General features: G+C 43.5%; 1 protein-coding gene across 9 annotated transcripts in view; it reads left to right on the top strand.

The window, feature by feature from the left end:
• The window catches only part of RNLS (renalase, FAD dependent amine oxidase), a 93,091-nt gene that overhangs the window by 57,186 nt on the left and 13,919 nt on the right, over nucleotides 1-21,986 (top strand). For 4 of the 9 annotated variants that reach the window (XM_072869417.1, XM_072869416.1, XM_072869414.1 and 1 more), the window contains 2 exons: nucleotides 12,303-12,458; nucleotides 16,163-16,336. The exons of 1 other annotated variant lie outside the window; for it this stretch is intronic. In XM_072869417.1, the coding sequence (XP_072725518.1) occupies nucleotides 12,303-12,458; nucleotides 16,163-16,336 (330 nt within the window). The remainder of the gene's footprint in view (nucleotides 1-12,302; nucleotides 12,459-16,162; nucleotides 16,337-21,986) is intronic. 4 more of the 9 variants (XM_072869420.1, XM_072869422.1, XM_072869418.1 and 1 more) reach the window with 1 other exon arrangement.

Raw genomic sequence — 21,986 nt, forward strand, 5'->3', positions numbered from 1 at the left:
TGCAAAACACTGGACACTTGAAGGAGAAAATAGAAAAATAATTTTAGCATAAGCAATATCTCCAAAACCCACATTACCCATAGTGAAGGTACCAGAATATGGTCAAGGCTTTCAGACACTTAGCACCAGCCAAGGCAACTTAAACCACATAATAAAAAATAAAGTACCCTGCCAATTCAGTAAAAGGATTCATCCCATTGTCTCTTCTAAATTTAGGGAGGCAGAACATCTGCCATGGAACTGCATGAAAGTGTCTGTTAATCTCGGTTGTGAGCCTTCATTCTGGTCTGCCTCTCGTAACTTCAGTTCTATGTTTTCCTCATTTAGTACACATTTTCCTTGATATGTCCTTCACTTTCCTTTTGAAAAGTGATTTTCCTTAAACTTTTTTGTTTGTAAATCTGTTATCTCTACCATGTTTTCCATTGTCTTTTCCTCCTGCCCTATTGCCTTGTATTTCATGTTGTCTTTCTTCTACTGCCTGGTGCCTTGATTCTCATCTGCCCTTCTGTTTATCTCCTTGCATTTCTTTATTCAGTCCTGATTTCTTCCCTTTTATCTCCTTCCTATCCCTTTCTATCTACTGCATCAGATTCTTCCATTTGCAGTGCTGGAATACATCGGAAACGATGTTTTCCCCTCTCCTCTGCCCTTTTAGTTACTGCAATATGCACATAAGAATTCAAATATGCTTCTAAAAATAGTAAATGGATAAAACTGTTTGTTTTAGCTTTTCAGTCTTTGCTTTATTAGACCTTCTGGGAGGAAAGCCCCATAAACTCTGTAACTAATTCAGCTGCAGGGAAAAAAGATAAAAGCAAAATAGAAAACAAAGAAATATAGCCACAACCTATTTGATTTAAAAAAAAAAAAAAAAAAAAAGGTAGAGCACACATGAGATTTGCCTATGGACAGTGTCAGTATGGCATGTGTAGTTCTAAGTGGCATTTTATATCCTGGGTCTTTTTGCTTAATTGAGGAGGATTATTGTGTATTTCACAGTTCTGGTGGTTGATATTAAAGCTAACATAACTTGGTGTGAGATTAAAAGAAAATTGTTTATCTGGGGCATTTTTAGAGATGATGAGTCATGCAAATTCTGAAAGATGTGGTGGATAAGAATTTCTTATTTCCTGCAGGAAACATCTGTCCAGGCAGGTAGTTGTAAAGTCCTGGCATTTCCTATTGTCCAATAGACTTTTCTTCCCCAGCAAGTGGATTTGCTTTATCTTTCAAGACTGCTTAGATATTTCTCAAATTAAAATAAATGGATTTCATTTTTTTTAACATTTTGTTACACTATTGTGAATGTTAGGCTTTAAATTCTAATCAAATTTGGATCTGTAGATGTTCGTGACATGATTATAAAGAACGTCAGCCCTGTGATGCTCCAGTATTATGTAGCTTTATCTCAGAATATGGATTCCTGAAACTGCATGTCCTAAATTCTGTTGAACTAATTATTACAGTGCAGACAGCTTCTAAAAATAAAGTTTCCCATTAGATACTATGTTTTATAATACATTTGCTCTTCAGAAAAGTTTTATTTTCCTCTTGAAATAAAGTTTATGGTTTTATTTCCTTCCCCACAACCCCCTAAAATAGTGATAAGGCAGGCAGGTGCATTTACTGGCTGCTTTTAAAAAGTATTTGGGGTGAATTAAAGGCTTCATAAAAATCCTCTGAGACAGGGAGGAATTAGATGTGATTACACAAAAGGCTGATAATCAGAAAGCTACTAGTGCTAGGTAGTGTAGGCCCTGGTATGGGCATTGTGTTTACACGTGCCCACTTGTGGTGGGTCGCATTTAGCCAGTATTTGCTTTCCATGGTAATGAGGTGAGAAACAAGTGTCTTTGCCTTGCATCATCTCTCTAAATATCTCTAACTTTCTACCTTATGTCTTCCTCTCTTCCCTTGAAACCTATTGCATCTTCCTACTGCTTGTCTTATAGGTAAGTGTATTGACAAACCAAGCACAGTTCTCTTGTCTTAGTGGAGTACGAGCCCATCCTCTGGAATAATTTGTATGCCTTTGAAAACATTGACTTGAAAGCCTCATTGGGAGTTTAAATTACATTTAAATGTATTCAGTGTTCAAGCTTGTGATGAGAAGCTTTCTTCCAACAGTGGAAAATCACAGACTTCCTCCAAATATAATTTAGTCCTTTTTTCTGCGAATATTTGTGTATGATTTGTCATGAATTTTCTAGCACCTTGATATTGGCATGTCTTTGTGCCAGTGCCATTCCTCCACTTCTCACTGGCAGCTTTCTGATCATGATCCTTTTGCCTTTTAACTAGCGGACACTTTCCTCAGCATATGGTGACATGAACAGTAGGATTCAATATTTCTTGGGTTTTCAGCTCAGCAATCCAAGGGAGAGGATAGAACTTTATCAAATGGGCAAAACCATCTCCTTGCAGCAACTCTGCCTCTCCTGAGTGGTTGCAGGACTTGTCATACTACTTCAGAATCCCTTTACATTTTGGGATTTGTTCTATGCTGCTTTTTGTTTGCTTCTTTGCCTTAATACTGGTCCCAGCTTTGCTATGGTGGAAGCAGAATAGATTAGGCAGCTGATTCCTGTCCTCTCCATAAGGGAATCATTCTTTGCAGATTTAAAAAAAAAAATTAAATTATATTCATATCCATGTACATGTTTGTACCATCATGACTTACATCTCTTACAGAAGTCAGGTGTCCAACTTACTTCAAGGTATGGCAAAATCAGTAAATACAGTGCAGTTCACATTTCTTCAGTGAAGTGACCACACAAGGTCAGTGTGATTGGAGATGTGCCTAGCCACGCATCAGGACAGTAATTCTGGGAGAACACCATTCTCGCTAGGTCCAACGCTCTCCTTTCCAAGAGGTGTATCAGTATGCAGTGAGGTCCTTGTCAATAGGTGCAGGTTTACTGTAGTAGAAGGAGATTAGTGGAGATTAGCAGAGCTGTTAGATGACCCATCTGAGGATGATAAAATATGTAGGCAACTTCAGGCCAAACTAATGAACTGAAGAGAAGCAGCTTGGAAACATTTAAGCTAAATTATGTGGCAGATAGAAATCATGGTCATTAATAATATTAAAAAAGGGAGTCTGTTTATGATGAGTTGAGAAAACAAAACTTAATATTGAGAATTAACGGTAGAATAGATGTCCAAAAATTCCCTACAGATGTGTAAGGTCATTTAGTTCCCCAGTAACCATTTTTCTTAAATAGTTAAAGCAGCAGACAGATCCTCCAGTATTTACAAAATCTTTCCTTACCAGTAAAAAACATATGAAAACTATAGCTGTACTATCACAGGAGGAGAGGATGGCAGCAAACCACTTCTTAGCTGCATCTTCTACTTCAGTTGTACTACATTTACTGTTTAGGAAGGAATTTGATTTATTAATTCCCACAATGTTATGAGAAAGATCATTATAATTACTTTTGGTTTAGCACTAGAAAACCTGTGTATTGGAAGGTTACATGACTTGCCTGAGGCCATGTTGCAGGTCAGTGTCAAAGGCAAGGAGAGAGACCAGACTGGCCACTCAGGCTGCTGTTCAGATTTCATTAGGCCAAGCTCCTCTATTTGTAGATTCCTCACCTGGAAAATACGTGGAAATACAAGGTATTACTAAACTTGCAGTACCAAAGTAAAGGCCAGCAAAAGTGCTAATGGTGGGCTCAGATGTGCTCAGAGAAGAGACTGGGCCTTCGTCATGACAGAAAGCCAGGTAAGCATTAGCAGAGGGAATGGGGAGGGAGAGATGTCTCTTTCTCTACTGTTTTTCTCTTCATTGTGTGGTTGTGTAGTTGGCCTACTCAAGTAAGATGCAAGTTGATTGGAGCATCTTCTGTATGTGTTCTTCCACTCATTTCCAAAAGTTGTGTCAGCACAATGCTTCCAACACTGCCGTCTCTCACCATGATCCACCAGCTCCATTCAGATACTGTTTTAAGTAAATACAGATGCCAGTCCCTATAACGTGTTCTGTTTCTCTTCGCAAAGGGCAATGGTTTCTTCTGTCCCCTTTTTGTTTTGTGATTGGAACCGTAAATATGTAAAGTGATTGAAAAAAACAATCGTAACTTCATATATCTGATGCAGAGACCTGATCTGACCAACTTCAGTGAGAGCTTGAGATCCAATGAAAATATAAGCTCATCTCTCCCTAGGACAGTGAAAGGAAACTGAATATTAAACCTGAATTAAATAGACAACAGAAGAGGGGGATATCGTGATGCTGCTAGATACATCATTGGTGTGCCTGCAACTTCAATATTGCATGCAGTTGTGTTTTCATCATTCAAAAAGCTTTAGAGATGCTCACAGGGATGGATGGCCAGAGGCATGGAGTGGCTTCTCGGCAAGGGATGACTAAATAGCCTGGGATTCTTCAGCCTGGAAGAGATAGCTGCATTGTATTTGCAGTCTCTGGAAGTATAAACTTCTCTTCCAGCACAAGAACTGGAAAGCCCAATAAAGCTGTTTGGACTGATTCAGAAAATGAGAAGAGGAGAGGTCCTAATAGAGGTAATACTGAAACTTACTAACAAGTCTGGCCTGAATGGGGGGAAAAATCCCCTACGAATCACCCCCAAGGGAGTTCTTGTAGAATTTGAATACAATTCTTGCATCTTTTTGATGGGCACAGCTCTACCCTGTATTCTTTCCTTTTGCATCCTCCTGCTAACGAACTAGACATGCGCGTCTACTTTAAAAAAGAGGAAAATATGTTAATTTTTTTGTCTAAAGTAGAGATTTCCAGTGGCCAGCTGAATCCTTCCTCAATAATTAATGCCTGAAAGCATATTCTCTAGTACTTACTTAAATTGAAATAACTTTGTTTTCCATTATTGTAAAACTGCACTTTGATTCTGTGAGTGCGCATTACCACTGTCTGGTGTTGCATTACAGATATTGACTTGAGTTTAGTAATAGGGAAGCATTGCAAGGAGTCAGTCTGTACTGAGACCTGGTGGATGAGCCACCAATTGCCGTGCTTCAGTTTTGCATGCCATTGGGGTCTTCCACTGTAGTCAGTGGGGAGCTGCAGCCCAGAAGCCAGAAACATCAGGCAAGATCTAATTCAATTTATTTATGTGTTTATGCTGTCTGAGTCAAAACACAGAGCAGTAAGTAAGTAACATCTATCTTTGTTGCCTTGAAAAGCTTTTAATGCTATTTTGGCAACTAGTGTCATGCTTAAAGAAAATAAATCCTCTCAACTTTATTATTCAGCTCAATGCTGTGTACAGTAGATGCATAAGTTTGCTAAATGTTTTATGATTAAGATTATGTAAGTAATGAGCTTTTACATTTTGGCACCAGAGAGTAACAGAACTGTGTGTAGTACTTTGTAACTTGATGTAGGAAGGAAGCTCTTCTAAGTCCTCTGTAATGACATGGCACAGCAGGAAGACGAATCTGTATTAATTTGCAAATTAATCCAGAAGAAATATGACAGAGCTTTATTTATTTTTTAGCTAAACTTTTCCAAGTCTCTTAGCTCAAATATGAGATCTTAAATCTATACAGAGGTCTCTGAATAAAATCAGATTTTCTCAAAGATGTCTTCAGCTTCTGTTGACTTCAGTGCCAGTCACAGAAACTAGCAGGCTTTGCGAGAATAACACATAATAAATGTTGCTTTGCCTATAGCATAGAAACTGTATTTGCAGTCATGTTAATGAGAGTTATATGATGGCATGTCATATATATTCTATGTCATTACCTATAAATGATTACAAAGTAGAAACTGGAATGTACATGTATATTATATTTCTTATTTGGATTTTATTGACTAATTTCTTGGGCTTCTTTGTATGTGACTCTAATTTCCAAGCATGTCCAAAATCTCCTGGAAAATCCTGGGTATCTTCATTCCTTGCTGGAAGGGAGTCCTGGTGCCTCCACAGAGATATTCATCTCTGCTCCCTCCCAGGCAAAATGGGAAGAAATTTCCCAGCTAAAATATGGGCATTTTGAACCATTACAAGACTGACTTTCTTTCCCCAGGTGGGTGGTGATGTAACTGTAGGAAGAGTTTGGATTGTGAAAAATCAGTTATTGTCTTCTCCTTTAGTTTTACTTGCTTATAAATGTCATATCCTGTTCTGCCCAGAGTGGAAGCTTTTGGCACTTCTGAACCACCTAGGCAGAGGTTCATATTTTAAACTAAGATGTCATTAATTTTGAATCAAAACCATAGATACAATAAATGCAGTGAGCAGCACTTCCATGGTGTATTGTGTGTGGGCATTGCATATGCTGCAGGTTCATGAGCCTAAAGTGCTGTGTGCCATCATTGTACACATCTTCAGGGGCTGCATTGCTTCTGATGGCATCACTGAGGAAATTATTAGATTTTTGGTTAAGGGTCAGCTTCTGCACTCACAACCCAGTCATCCAAATAATGAGTCTGAAAAGTTATTTTCCCCATTGATGCAAATACAAAAATTGTGCATCTAATGTCAACATATGCATTAAATACACCTGCAAATTGGACACTGAGCATACAGGCTGAAGAGAACAGCATGGAGCTCCTCAGCTGTGTATAATACAGCATACAGGTTAAGAATAAGCTATGGAACTGGGGAAGGAGGATAGAGGTTTGTTAAATTTAAAAATTGAATTATATATTAAAAGTAATGAAAAAGATTATTGCTTTGGATCAGGGATTTTTTTGGTAAAAAGTATGTCCTGAGCATATAAGTAGGTATAACAGAGATCAATTTAAAGGGAGAGAAAGCAAAGATAGTGTTGCAGCATGCTCCTATACCAGGTCTCCTACAACAAAAACATAAGATCTATGCCAGTTTGGGCTGGAGGAGGCAGGCACTGGGCTTGGCCTTTGGGGTGGTGCCAGGGTGCATGTACCCGAATGCATCAGCTCCCAGACCAGTACAGCCCTTTCCGTACTGCTAAATGAATGTTAGCACAGCAGCTGCAGCATGGTCCAGTGTTTGGTAAAGATCCCATGGATCGTCTCTCCTGGTTCCTCATCCCTCCTCCTTTCTCACCTGCCCTTCCTCCAGGAGACAGGAGCTGGTGGTACTCTGCTCTCGTGCCAGCTTTGTCCCCAGTCCTAGAAAGAGTGCAGTTTCATTTCTCTATGGATAGCAAAAGTTGACTCAAATGCAATGTGCAGTGCTGTAGGAGATTAATGTACATGTTTCTTGTGAAAATTGATGGAGGTTTTAGTTTAATAGTGAGTGAATTGCTAATCGTCTTGTCAAGAGCTGCTGGTGGACAGGTATTCAAGCTTAGTTCTCAAAATCGTAAACTTCATAAAAAATTACTTGTACTGTCTTTTTTCCCCAGCATCTTTTCTTTTCCACTTAATCTACATTTCTACATATGCCTCTCCTTCACATGCCACAAACTTTAGATAAAGAAGCTTTATGCCAAGTCAGACAGGACCAGAGTGATTTGAAGTAATTATTTAAGTTGTCACGGATGTTGCATACATGCAGGAGCGAGCATTGCATTGGATCCAAACAGGATTATTCAAACAAAAGCTGAGCATAATAAGAAAATGAAAAGTATATCGCAACATGTAACTACGTTTAGTGAGTATTTCAATGCAGATATAGGCATGGCTGCATTTAACTTTTATGCTGCCTTTTTAAAAAAATCTCGAGCTGTTTGATAAGGAAGCTGAACTGTAAAATGAAGTCTTTCTCATAACCTCTGCTCCCTCCTACGCAAAGGCAGAAACAGGAACAGCCTGCATCTTGAAATGGTCAGCGCAGTGGCAGAGGGTCAGTGTCATGGCACGGTGTCAGTGTTGATGACTGCAGAGGGGGCTTGCCTGAAAAGTCTGTCTTTTGTCACCACTCAACTAGAGAGCTCAGGGCAGTGGCTTCTTGCTCAGGAGAGCAGTAGGAAAGCTCTCCGCAAGCCTGCTGAGGAAGAAGAGGTTGTCGTCAAAGTAGGCTTCGTTGTGTGAAGGTTATGATAATGTGCTATCCTGAATAATTTATCTCCTGAACAGAGCTATGGGGGCACTCTGTCAGCTGTGATAATAAATTGTATCTCCAGGTACTTAGCTGACCTGCCTATTCTGCTGGGTGAGTGTCTTATTAAAATCTTTTAACTTGATACCTAGGCTAAAAATATCTTTTTTTGCTATTTAACCACAAAGTTTCCTTTTTAACTTTTAAAATAGTTGTGATCACTAGCCACTTACAACTACTGTGTCACTGACAACATCTGATTGATGCATTTCGATTTGCTGTCAGTGTATCACTAAGTCAGATGCTGCAAATAAAATCTTAAGCAAAGCAGTCTAAGGAAATAACAAAACCTTTTGGGGGATAGTGTCAGTGGCAGGGTTATGGAGGACATAGCTGTGAGAGAAGCGTATGGTCACAGAAAGTGTGGAAAAAATGAAGAAGGTGGAGAAAAACCTTCCTAGTCAAAGGCCGAGTTGAGTACTAGGGCATTACAGGGGGGCTTGTGCACCAGCTTATCCATCTGCTGCTAAATAAGCAACACCTAGCAAGATCCTTCATAAATTTGTCAGGTTTTCTTAAATCCATATGTCTGACAAAATTTTCTGGAAGGTGGGAGAGAGAGTAAGAGGAAACGGGCAGGATGTTTTATTCCTTTTTGTGCCATCCCATGGCAGGTGGGGACTGGGAGTTGGGCAAGGCTGGTTTTGTTTCCAGAAGAGGATGCTCAGGTCCTGAAAAAGGGGGAGGGGGGGGCTGAACAGTGACAAAAGATAGCTGGTTTCCTCCTGGGACGCAGGAGCATCTCACTCTCCAACCACAATGCTGAGCCTTCCAGGAGATGAAATGGATATTTTCTTTGTAAATATGTCAAAAGTGGGAGCCTGGTACTGAGGCACTGTGTAAGCCACGGTTGCCGGCAAGCTTCAGCTGTGTGAGATAACACAAACTATATCTGGCTGTTTGTCGTCTTTGGAGCTGCTAGTTGTCAGGATGCAACATATTCTGTGCCACCTAGCAAGACTGGACGGTGAAACAAAATAAGCGTGTTTTCCCTCTCATCCCTGGAAGTCTTTCAAACCAGGATCCCAAATTGTTTACCCAGTTTCCCACACATCCTTATGTGCATGCAAAAGCTGGATGCGAGCATCCCAGCTGAGCTCTGAAATCATGTGGTGACTTTCATAGGGAGATAAGTTTCCATAAGCTTTTAGAATTACTGAGGTAGGAATAGCAAAACTTTCCAAAACAAGTATTATTTTAAATGCATCTCACATTATAGCATCTGCTTTTCCCTGCAGTTCTGAACATGGTTTCTCCCTGTCCCCAGCAGCTGTGACCTACAGTGACAGGTACATGGGACTTTCTGTGAAGTTACAGGTAACCTGTTTCAGTTACCAGACTGACCTGAATCCTTTACCCACCCATCGTGTCTCTTCCCCATCTCTGCTTGCTCAAAATTGCAGTTGCAAGCCCAGTCCTTGCCAGAGCCTCTGACAACTGCCACAAGCTGGTGGTGCATGATCCAGGTCCTACCTAGCTTCTGCAGTGCCTTTCTGCAGATAAAGGTGCATCTTGCAATCCCTTCCCTTACTTGCTAGTAAATGTTAAATGTCTAGGATTAAACCTTGATCATCCTAGTCAGTTTTGGCCGTCAGAGCAGCTGGGTTTATTTTTGCTTCCCTGGCCTCTGCGATGGTAGGCTGGGCTCAGTCCTGGACTCCTGAATGGCGTGGTGCCCATGCTCCCAGCCTGCCAGCTGAAGCCTGGGCTCTCCTCTCTCTTGCTGGCCTTAATGGGATCTCTGGATCCTCTCCTTCCCACAACATGAGTGAGGCAACAAGCTGACATTAAAATACTGGAGCAGCAGATAAAAGGCCATTACTATATTTATTGAGTGTTACAGATAAGTAATCCACTCTGCTGTCACTGTCTAGAGAAACGGCAGATAAAGCATACATGCCCCTTGCTTTGATGCGATGAAATCTCCAGAGGACATTTACAAGATTTTCATGTCTTTATGCAGAGCTTTAAAAATATCGCTATGGCTGATTCTTGTATGCTGGACAATTCCGTGGTCTGAAAGCTGGTTTTTTTTCTGAAATGTTATTAAAATCATCTTAACTGTTTTTATTGGAAGGGGAAAAATTAATAGTTACTTTGTGGTTTCATACACAACATTAAAACAACAGTCTGGTTTTCATTTAAACCAATAAAAGTATGGAAATTCAAAATGAAGGCTGTCTTCATGTCCTTAGATCAACTTGTTGGCCTTGCTAAAACGCATAATGGATGGAGCAGGGGAAAAATGTCTTACAACTCGTAGCATTGTTTTCGCATACAGTTCAGCTTTTTTGTTGCTGGATTTCAAACTTGACATCACTTTATTGCCTGTCTTCTCAAGCTATAAAAACTTCAGTTTTGTAAATTTGCAGCAGTTTAGAATCCAGTGAACCACAGACATTATTTTTAAAAAACCTAAGCAATAATTAAGCAAATTGGTTAGCAAATGTACATCAGTAATGGAATTAATACACTTTTAAATTTTGAAATACAAACCTGACTGCTTGGGACAATGGGTATTAGTCATTTCTGGTTTATGGTATTATCAGAAAGAGACCAGAGGCACTGGCACAAGCTGCAGCATGGAGAACCTCGGCCCACCCCAAGGAAGCAGCCCTTCCCTGTGCGAGCAGGGCATCCCTGGGATGGGGCCCCACAGGGTGGGGGATCCCCATCACTGGGGATGCCCTGACTCACCTGGACATGGCCCCCAGCAACCTGCTGTAGCTGCCTCAAGCCTGAGCCTGGCTGTGAGTCCGATGCACTTGCATGTGGGGTGGCTGGCATCACAGCACTGCCCCTCTGTTTCCACCATGCAGGTTCCCATGCAGCTCTGGTTTACCCAAGGACAGGGCAGGACTGAGTCTGGAGAAACTCCTTAGTGTTTCTGGGGTTCACTTCTTGCCAGTGAGCAGCCTGCCACTGTCCCTGAAATGCCTGCAGGTGCTGGGCAGTATAACCAGGTGTCCTTAGCCTGTGTGTTATCCCATCTCCCTGAGGCTTTGAAAAGCGACTTCTTCCTGAAGCTGTTCGTTCCCTTGCTGCTGTGAACAAGCTGCCCTAGCTGTTTGCAGCCCTTTGATCTGTTAAGTCACAGCTGTGTCACTTCTGGCTGGTGCCCACACCCTCGAAGCTGCCTGCCCTCCCTCTTCTCTCTCCTGGGAGGGAGGTTGCTCAGCTGGGCTCATTGCCTTCCTTCGTCCTGTTTCCCCAGCATCCCCTAGCCAACCTCTGTGCGTACGTGTATACTTAAAGCTGATGAAATTGTAACTTATCTTTGATTACTGCACTGCTGTTTAACATCCATCCTCAATGACCCCTAACACCTGAAAGTTTATAGCTTGTGAAGACAGGTCCATAAAGCAATGTCAAGTCTTAAACAAGGTACTTTAGAGCCAAGTGGGTGGCTCGGCTTTGGCAGCACTTAACATTGTGAAGGTTGTACACGCTGAAGTGCTCCATGTAATAAACTATTTGCCTGAGCAAATTTAAACCCACTGGTCCCTTCCCCTGCAGCAGCCCACGTGTGCTGTGGAGCAGAGGCAGGGTATGGGCTTTGGCAGCTCAGTGCCTGCAGCCCCCAAGCTGGGCAGTTCATCTCTATCTCAGATGCATTCCCACAGTGCAGAGGTTTCTGCGTGCTGAACTTTGCTGGGGGAATTTGCTTCACAGGCTAGAGGAGGTCTTGTTTATTTTTTTTTTCCCCAAGGGGAAATGAGTTGCCAGAGTAACCTGGACAAAGAGTAGTGTTTTAGATGGGATATCACAGCTTCATATTTATTTGCTTGTTTATAGGACTTTTATATTCTTTTGAAGCACAGCAAGAATGGGTAATACATTGTGATTATTTATCATAGCTGTAAGAAGGGGGCCTGGTGGTGATGGACATCTCAAAACCCAGCTGCGCAGAGCCCTTGCCTGAAAGAGTACAGGGAGGTTTCTGGACAAGATATGTTCCCTCTGCTGTGTGGCATGTGTTTAGCAGCAGCTCTGTCCAGGCTCTTGTGGTCTGCCAGGAAGAACTGGGGAAATCACTGCTGAAATCACTAACGTCGCTGTTCTGACTTGGCAGTAAAGAGCTCCCGAGACGGTTCCTGGATGCTGGCACCATGTGGCTGCACTGTTAAATTCACGCTTGAGCAGGAAGTTATCAGAGGCCAGAGAACGTTTCCAGTGGGGCGGGATGTGTGAGTTCCTCTCACGCTGGCATCCTTTCCTCCGGGGCAGTCCTCCAGCCCGTTCTGTGTCCCTGCTTAATCGCCTCCCTTCCCCTCCTCGTTGCAGGCTTTGCCAAGCAGCGGTGCCACGCCGCAAAATCTCCCAGGCCTGGGGGCTGCAGAAGCTGGAGAGAAGCTGTGGAAGGAGGGGAAGGATGGAGGAGAATGGAGATGACAGCCTGCAGGAGACTCGCAGAGCTGGGGGAGTCCTGCCAGTGCCCAGGTCAATGCAAAACCTTTGAACGGCATGAAAAGGTGGGATGAAAGCCAGAACCCTGCTGCAGCCTGGGGTGGCCGCCCTGCCAGGCTGCTCTGGAGGTTTGGCATGGAGCCCTGTGCACCTAGGAGCCCTGAGCCTCAGGGGTGCAGCTGGGCCCGGAGGAAGGTGGAGCAAGCCTGGGCAGGGTCCTTTGCACACTGTGGCAGAGCCAGCCAGGCAGCACACACAGACCAGGAAGTCTGCACCATGTCTGAAGTCCTGGGGTGAGATGGGAGCCACCAGTTCCTCAGCTGGGACATTCTCAGAGTGAAGCAAGAAGAAATGACCTTGAAGAGCAGCTCTTGCATCCACCGCTTTCTTGTTTCCTCTGGAGTACATAATATGGGGTTGTTCTTCCATAGAGAGCATGTACGTGTGCTGCAGAAGCCCATTCAAGGCAGTAGCATACCGACAGCATTCTCTATGCTAAACCGCTACTTGGTCTAGGTCACAGACCAGCAGTATAACAAACAGGAACCCTACCATGCCGTAACTTATACGGAGGCAGCTTTACCAAGGGAAGGTGACAGCCGAAGTCGAGGGGTCTTTGACCCAACACTTAGAGGAGTTCCTGAGGTCCATGGAGAGGAGTGAATCCTCCTTGGAAAGCTAGGTGCAGGGGCAAGGTGAGAGGCAGCTGGGCCCCCTCAACACCTTCTCAGAGGGGTCATTCAACTGGAGAGGGAAAGGGAGCTTCTTCAAACCCTGTTGTGCTCAGCCAGTCCTACCCTCCTGGTAAGGCCTGTCTTCTGGCTTCCTCTGTCAGGCAGCTCCATCACCACCACTGCTAGTGCCAGATGCCTTATTTCTCCTCCTTTCCTCTCCTCAGCTTTCATGGGTCGATCAGTGTTCCTTTCTGCCCCCCACATTTCTCTGTTCCCCAGCATATTTGTGTTAAAAATTGTGAGGGTTTTTCTTGGGGGCATTTCAAGGTTTATTTCTGATGGGATTTGAGATGGAATGTGACTTGTGAGCCTCTGGTGTGCTTGTGATTAGGTAAGGCTGGTGTGGGTGCAGAGGTCGTGGTGGAGTGGGGGAGACCAGCCAGGAACCTAAGTTAGGAGAGCACTCTCTACATGAGGTCACTGTTTCAGGGGAGGAGGCAGAAAGCAGCATCTGAAATCAGTCTTCTCCATGACATGCAGAGGAATAGAGTGGAGAGATCATGGAAAAAATACGCAACTAGAGAAACAACGGGGTGGGGCAGATACCTGTGAGTAGCCTGGTGAGTTTTCAGGTGAGAGATTGTGACTGCAGACCATGCATCCTCCCATAGAAGGCACCTGTCTGTGGAGTGGACTCGATATCCTTGGTGAACCTTCTCTGGTGGTTCACCAAGGCTTCTGAGACATAGTAGGCTTCATGGCTTACTTATTGAGCCTCTCAGAGGACACTGAATAGGGACATGAATTGTGTCCCCGCACATTGTGGGAAGCCACATGGAAATGTTGCCAGAATGGACCAGTCATGACAAGGAGTTTGGACTCAGCACCCTGTAGACTTGCACAGCTGAAATGATCACCCACAGGTTGGTAAGAGCTGAGGTGGCACCAGGCCTCCTCTCCACCAGGACTGGCTCAGGAATGACACTTTCCCCTTGTTGTCCTCTGCATGTAAATAGACTCTGAACACAGGCAGCCTTGGTGCTGTTTGAGAAGGGAGTATGCCAGTAGCGGTGGTGGGAATGGACCTTGATGTGGACCGGTGGTATGTAGGCTTTACAGGTTTAGTGGCAGTTGTTGCAAGAACTTCTCAGCACGACTGAATGTGCTCTCAAATGTGAATCCTGCTGGAAAACGCTCTAGCAGTGCTGCTGGACCCCTGTCCCTGGCTGGCACTGCGTGACTCAGGAGTGCCTGCGTCACGGCACCATGCATAGAGGTTTGATTTATAGCCCTGGTTCCTAGAGTCTTACCTTGGCACAGCAGGAAATATTGGTTCCCGGGGAGAGAATGTGTGCTGGTGGAGTGAGTGTGTCATGAAGCCATCCTGGTTGCAAGTTCTGAGGAGCAACGTTAGTCATGACAGCAAGGTCAGTCAAGCCAGTGTTCTTTGAAGCATGTTAATTGCAGTCACATGGAGGTAGCTGTGGTGTGGGTAAGGTACGCAGAATCGCCCAGTCCCACCAACTCTGGCTGGAGGCACCAAGGCAGGGGTCTTCAGCCTAACACTGCTCCCACCAGGTCCAACACCATAGCTGCAGCAAGTTGTTCGGGGCTGTGTCTGGGTGAGTCAGGGCAGTCCCCGGGAATGGAGACCCCCTTTAGTGGACCACGTTAGTGACCCTGCGCAGGACTTTATCCAGTTTGTTGTTGTCTCCATTGTACTGGGGGGCATGACAAACTGCACAGTGTGTCTAGATGTGGCCTCACTCGAGGGGAATAATACCTTCCCCTTGACCTGCTGGATGCTCTCACACCGGGCTGGTTGGCCTTCATTGCTGTGACTTCTGGCCAGCTTGGTATGCATGAGTATTCAGACACCTCTTGCCTGCAGAGCCTTGCGTGGAGAGCTGCCCCCTCCAGCCCATCCCAGCCTGCTCCATGCGTGGGCCTGGTCTATCTTGGGGCAGGACTTCTGCTGAAGTCCTTCTGAAAATACCACTCAACACCTGGCCTACTGCCTGTGAGAAGTGCCATGGTGGATATAGCCATCAGCTGCTCCTTTCTTCATAGAAGATGTTCATCATGTTGGCTGAATTTTGCATAAAATGAAGCACCTCTATTGTTGTTCTTTTGCCTCTCAATATCAAATCTCCAAACAAGCCCAACAGAGCATGCAGTTTCACATACAAGCAGGAGACTGCTGTGATTTTGTCTGCACGTCCTGCTCCAGCTGGTAGAAGCATTGGCCGTCCATTCAGTAGTAGGAAGAGAGACGTGGTACCTAACTCCACAATTAGTCAAACTGCTGTATTTCTCTTTGGCATGAAATAAAATAGTATTTGAATGTACAGTGGGGCTGATGCTACTTTGTGCAGCTTTTTATGAAGATTATAAAATTGAGGCAAAAAGCAGATCTTACTGTAATTAGAAGATAGAAGAGTTAATCATAGGGAGGAATGGATTAATATTTGCTCTGAAATTTTCTAAACTTCTTTAAAATATCTTCAGCTGAAGGAGCTGAACTTCATTATGAACCCTTTGTGTGCTGAAGTGCAGAGTTTTCTTCATCCATTTGAATTGCAATGCAGAAGTTGCAGGGCTGTTTTCCCTAGAGATTCAAGAGTCCCTGTGTTCATTTTGTTGATATGTGAAGTCATTTGGGTTTTTGCAGAGTCATACAATCATTTACTTGATGTGCTAGAGGCAACCCAAACCTCTTATTCCCATTTACTCACCCTTTGAGAAGAGATTTGGAAAGAAGTCACCAGTCATCGAAGTTTCAAGTCGGAGGCAGCTAGCGGAGAACTGGGAGATAAACCACCAACAGATGGGGGAGGGTTGCGTGTGAAGGTCGTACTCTACATGATGTGCCATTAAAATTTCATGAAGAGATGTCCCAGAAAAAATATTACAAAGCACTAGGTTTAATATTAAATTCTTAATTTTAGCAGTCTGGTCATTTTCAGGAAGGAATAATCAGCTTAACCACAGCATTCACACATTTAATGTTCTGAGGGAAGAGGGATTGTCTGATTTTTATTTTACTTTTTTTTTTTTCCACAGTAATTAATGAAAGTCAAAAGCAGCAACTAGAATCTGTGAGCTACTCCTCCCGCTACGCTCTGGGACTTTTTTATGAAGCTGGTACACAGATTGATGTCCCCTGGGCTGCACAGTACATCACTGATAATCCCTGCATACGCTTCATCTCCATCGATAATAAGAAACGCAATATAGGTCAGTGCTCCCATTATTTCCCTTAAACACAGTGACAATAGAGGGTGTAGATCATGAAAAATGCTGTTTAATTGAGTGTTGCTATTCTGAACAGAGCAAGTATTTAACTCTAAGCCGCAGCGGATAGCATTTAATGTCACATTTGGCCTGTAATATAATACACAATGAAAGCGGGAAGGTCCTCAGAAAATCACCACCCAGCACATGGTTTATGTTACTGTGTTTATGAAACCAGTGTCAGGGGATTTGAGACATCAAAATGTTGCTATTCCAAGAAAGAGATGGAGTTCCTTTGTTTAAACATTGATTCATACACATGCCATCTCCCATCATCCATTACTTTACAACTCCTGTTCTTTCCACTAAACATGCTTGGAAGTAGTATTGAGTTATATAATTGAGGCTGTTCAGTCTAATTCAAAGTTAGCCAGTGTGCTTTTATAATCACGGAAAATCCTTGAAATGGCTGCACATAGTACGGCTGCTCAGTAAAGCTTGGAGAACATCCCACAAGGCAGACACTTCTCATCTGTTTCTGGAAGATGGCAGTTGAGTAAGTATATGTTTTATTTATTAAATGTATTTCATATACCAAGAGTGTGTTGGCATAGAATAGCTCAAGAAAAACCGCTAGCATTTGAGTTTAGTCAAGTTCGTTAGGAGCTGAAAATGCTTCCTGATTCTGTTATTTGCTCACATTGTGACGATGACCAGGTTTAACTACATCTGTGAAGTGGGGGTAAAAACCTACCCACCTTTGTGGTGACCTACAAAGCACTGTGACTCGCTGTCACAGAATAAGGAAGGATTTTCATAATCAGCTGCTGCCTAATACATAATTATTAAGTATTACCAAATGCACTGCACTAAAGCATGTTCAGATTTAGACCTGGGAGACTTCTGTTTCTAGTCTGCCTTGTTTAGCTGGGATTCATTGTTTCCTGCCTGCAGTCTGCAGACATCAGTGGTGTTAGTACCTGCTGGCCAGGGCATTGAAAACCTTGCCTGTCACCCTTATATTTCTGTTAAAGGAGAAGCTGCTGCCTGAGCATACACACTACCTGAGACTTTAACTGCTAGGACCTGAGTCCCTTTGCAGCGGGCAGCTCCACTGAGCTCACAGGTGCCCCTTTTTGACTCCTTGCTCACACACACACTCTCTCTCACTCTCAGGTGCTTTCTCTCCCCTTAGGCTCGACCCTAGGTTTCCCAAAGCAGAGTCTCTGATACAATGTATGCCAGATGAATTTATTGATTGGTACAGCGATGAAAAATAGCTTGAGCTGGGTGCCTCCAGAGAGGGACCCAGAACAAAGAAATTATACCCTTGGCAATTATACCCTTACAATTTAAATTCCTCTCCCCTCAGGAGACAGTTTGGACCAATAGTCATATTAGGGTCTGGGGTCTTCCCATTCTTCATTGGGTCCTTTCATTGTCTCTAGGCGGGCCGTTTCTTCTCTTATCTCTAAGGTTGTAACTTCTGCTAAGGTTGAAGCTTCCGTATCTTTCTGGTTTGCACCGGTTTTGGGGGCCTTCCTTCATGTAGCTAAGTAGAAGTTCAGTGCATGGTCAGCAAACTGGGGTGAAAGTTTGCAGCCTAAGGCTTCAACAAGCCTTGATACTAATGCTATGTATTGGATTCCGTTTGGGCTAGAAAGTGACTACTTCAACATCTACACGCCATCACCATGCTAGAAAACAGCCATAAGGTTGAGCATACCTTCCCTCTCTTACACTGTAAACGTGCAATTTAATGTAATAAGCATGAGGGAGTGTCACAGTATAACAGTGGCACTGGTGGCCAGGACCTCTGAAGATCTCTGCTCCAGCTCCCACACACAGCAGGCTGTGCTAACAAACACAAGGTCGGGGCAGCCGTGCCTTGTCTAGCTGAGGTTTTAAAAAAAAAAAACAGGATGGAGATCCCCCACATCACTGGTGACCTGTCCCAGGGCTGCACCTCCATTGGGGGAAGAAGTATTTCTTCATCTGCAATCTAAACTTCCCATGGCTCAGCCTGCAGATGTTGCCTCCTGTTCCATTGTCTGCCTCCACCAATTAGAGTCACGGTCATTCAGATTGGAAGGGACCACTGGAGGTCCTCTGGTCCTACCCCATGCAAGGTTTGAAGTCAGGTGCAGCTGCAAAGTTAGATCATGTTGCTCAAGGCCCTGATGTGATGTGATTTGCCACCTTTGCACTGCTGGCTTTCAATGGTGGATCCACCATAACTGATAGGATCTTTTCAGAAAGGTCTGTTGCTCAGCCAAACTGATGCATGGGGTTGTCCTGTGTCAGACACAGGACCTTGCACTCCTCCTTGTGGTGATAGTGCAGTTCAAGTCAGCTCTTCCAAATATGCCCCTCTTTGCACCAAAGCCAGCCGGGTAGCAATGGCTCTTGAAACGCCTCCAGAAACAGCAGTTTATGCTGGGAGCAAAAGAGTTGGAGAGATGAATCAGCTCACCGCTGTGGAAGCCCAATTTTGTTATTTCTCCTAAAAATTTAGCCTGTTGGTCTGAAAAGAGGGAAAATAAAATAAAAGAATGGCTGAACTGGCCAAAACAAAGACGCATCCACCCTCATATGCTTCCTCCAGCGGGGACCAATAGTGAATATGTAAAAGAAGAGTGTAAGGAAAGCCAAATACAGAGTGATTTTTTTTCTCTGGCATTGTCTCCTTGTTACTGGCAATGTGCAGCTGGAGATTTTCTTGCATCTAAGATAGTATTGCCATCATTGTGTTTAATGGTAAGTACTTGATAGTTAATAGCACCTACTGGTATTGTCCATCCCAGCTGTCTGATTCTAGCTGTGCAGAAGAGGACACAGCCCAAGGGAGAAATTCACCCATCCTTTCCTCACCTGCTTGCATATGTCATCTCAAAGTGCCAGCACTGAGAACAACGAATATGAAATTATAATGAAATTATCGAATAGCTAAGTACAGTGTCTTTGCTGTCTCCAAATGCTATTTAACCAAATAGAAAGCATATTATTTGGGGCATATTGTTAACAAATACATAGAAACTACCAGAACATCAGTGTTGACAGATACCTTTCTCACTGAGATTTCCCTCCTATCATGGGAGAGATCTGTTTATATGAGTGAATTTTTCCAAGAAGAACAAATTGTATACCTTCGTAGGGCTGGAACAAGCTGGGGGTCAGCAACTGAAGATTATTTCTGTCCGGTAGGGCCCTCCTTGTGACATATAAACAGTCAACCAGCCACCTTGACTGCAATGTCTTTCCTGGTGAACTTGCATTTTGCAGATTTGGACTTTGTTCCAGGAAAAGTACTACTAGGGAGAGAGCAGTACGTGTTAGCTGGAGCAGTATTTCTGGCTGCGAGCGCTCGAGCTGAGCATAGGAGGGTTGGAAAGCGTGCCTGTATCGTGTTCAGTAATGCTGATGTATAAAAATCAAAAGCGGTCACCAAGTGATTCACTTTTCTTCAAACACACACACAGCTCTGCTGATAATAGAGACACAGATGCACATACATACTTCTTGTGGTTTAACATGGCAGGCAGCTAAACACCACACAGCCGTTTGCTCACTCCCCCCCAGTGAGACAATCAGAGGGGGAAAAAAAAAAAAGGTAAAACTCGTGGTTTGAGATAAAGACAATTTAATAGGACAGAAAAGAAAGGGAAAATAATACTGTGATAAAAGAATATACAAAACAAGTGAGGTACAATGCAATTGCTTACCACCTGCTGACCAATGCCCAGCCAGCTCCCGAGCAGTGGACCCCCAGCCAGTTTTTCCCCTAGTTTATATGCTGAGCATGATGTCATATGGTATGGAATAGCCCTTTGGTCAGTTGGGATCAGCTGTCCCAGCTGTGTCCCCTCCCAGCTTCTTGCGCACCCCCAGCCTGCTCGCTGGTGGGGTGGTGTGAGAAGCAGAAAAGGCCTTGACTCTGTGTAAGCACTGCTCAGTAGTAATGAAAACATCAATGCGTTATCAACATTATTCTCATCCTAAATCCAAAACACATCACTATACCACCTACTAAAAAGAAAATTAACTATCCCAGCTGAAACTAGGACAATACTTCAAGACAACATGGGCAAGGAGAGCTGAATGCAAAATTTATTTACACATATGGAGTACTGCAGCCAAAACACTTGAATATAAAGTTCCTTTATGTTTGTTTTAGCACATATGCAAGTATTTTGCATTTGTATTTTTCTTTCCGTGCTTCTGACTGACCTCCAGAACATTTCAGTGGGAGGCACAGCAGCACCTTGCTGTCCCTTGTTCACTGTGCCATTGCTGATGTTTTAACACCATGCTCTACTCACTCATCGTTCTTCCCATTCTTCCATTCTTCAACCTTGACTGATCGTGATTCATCTGAAGAAGATGATGGTGACAATGAAAAAGTAAGCACTGAGAGAGAGAAAGCAGAAATGCTCAGGCTAAGATTTACGTTGGGTCTCCTGGGTGAAGCAGCTGAGATCTTTCAGGACAGTCATCCTTCCCAAAAAGCTGTCACCTTCTCCAGTTGATGCCTCAGTGGTCCTGCTTCCACCATTCCTCCTTTATGCCATATACGCTCTTCCTGGATATTCAGTTGTGTGTTATTTCTGAAGGCCCTGCATGCATCCCTCCCTCCATTGCATTAATCTTAAGAGGGAAAATTGCTTTGCTACCCATCAGATGTGGCTGCAATGCTTATCAGGGGTACATCCTCAACAGATAGAGGAGCACGGCTGCAGTTCTCTAGGGGTAAGTAAAAATGACTAATGGATCATACACAAACAGAAATTTTATTTTTCTGATGTTTGTACACCTACTTTGATGTATCCACAATTAATGGACATTTATCTAACTCTCATTACCACCTCAAATGGTAACGTTTTAGTAAACAGCATTGAACTATAGAGATCTAAAGGAAATAACTCTAGCTTTCTGCTAAGGGACTCTTTGTTAAACATGTCATTGTACAAAAAATAGCTACATCTGTATAACGTCTACCTGAAAGAAAATAGTCCAGCCCTCAAAGGCCAAAAGGCAAAGTCTAGCCCTCGCTATGAAAATCCAAACTGTCCTTTTCGTTTGTATGAGATGTGGTAATCCCTGCTTTGACTTACTTAGTAAAGCAGAGATGCAAAACTCTCTTTCTTATGCAAGTTACACATTTTACCAGTGAAATTCCTGAAACGTCCTGTTGTTATACGTCCTTGTTTGTTAGCAGAGCCAGTGAGTTGCAGTCTGTAATTCTCCAGAAATCTCAGCCTTTGCTTGCTCTCGCAGCCGTGCACTTCTCTAAGGACTGCTTGTGCCTTGCTGTGTTGCGATGACCTGCAGCGCTCTGAATCGCTGCTTGTTGCATGGCACTTGCAAACTCATAAAGCCTCTTCTTGCTAGGAGATGCGGCAGCGTCCCCTCTCTTTTGGTTTTCTCCTTAATTCCTTTATGCAGACTGCTCAAGGGGTGCTGGTTCTTCAAACATTTGTAGTGTACTGATATTCTTTAAATAATGATACTGCTGTTCTAATGTAATCTGGAGCATGATGAGCCTCCGAGAAGGAAGACTTCTTGTATCAGCTGAGGATCTCAGCTGCAGTTCATAAAATCACATCTCCATCTGCAGAGATAATGCTCTTGAACGTTACATAAGGAAGAGCCTACC

This window comes from Ciconia boyciana, chromosome 8, assembly GCF_034638445.1.
Source record: "Ciconia boyciana chromosome 8, ASM3463844v1, whole genome shotgun sequence".
In the NCBI taxonomy this organism is placed as follows: Eukaryota; Metazoa; Chordata; class Aves; order Ciconiiformes; family Ciconiidae; genus Ciconia; species Ciconia boyciana.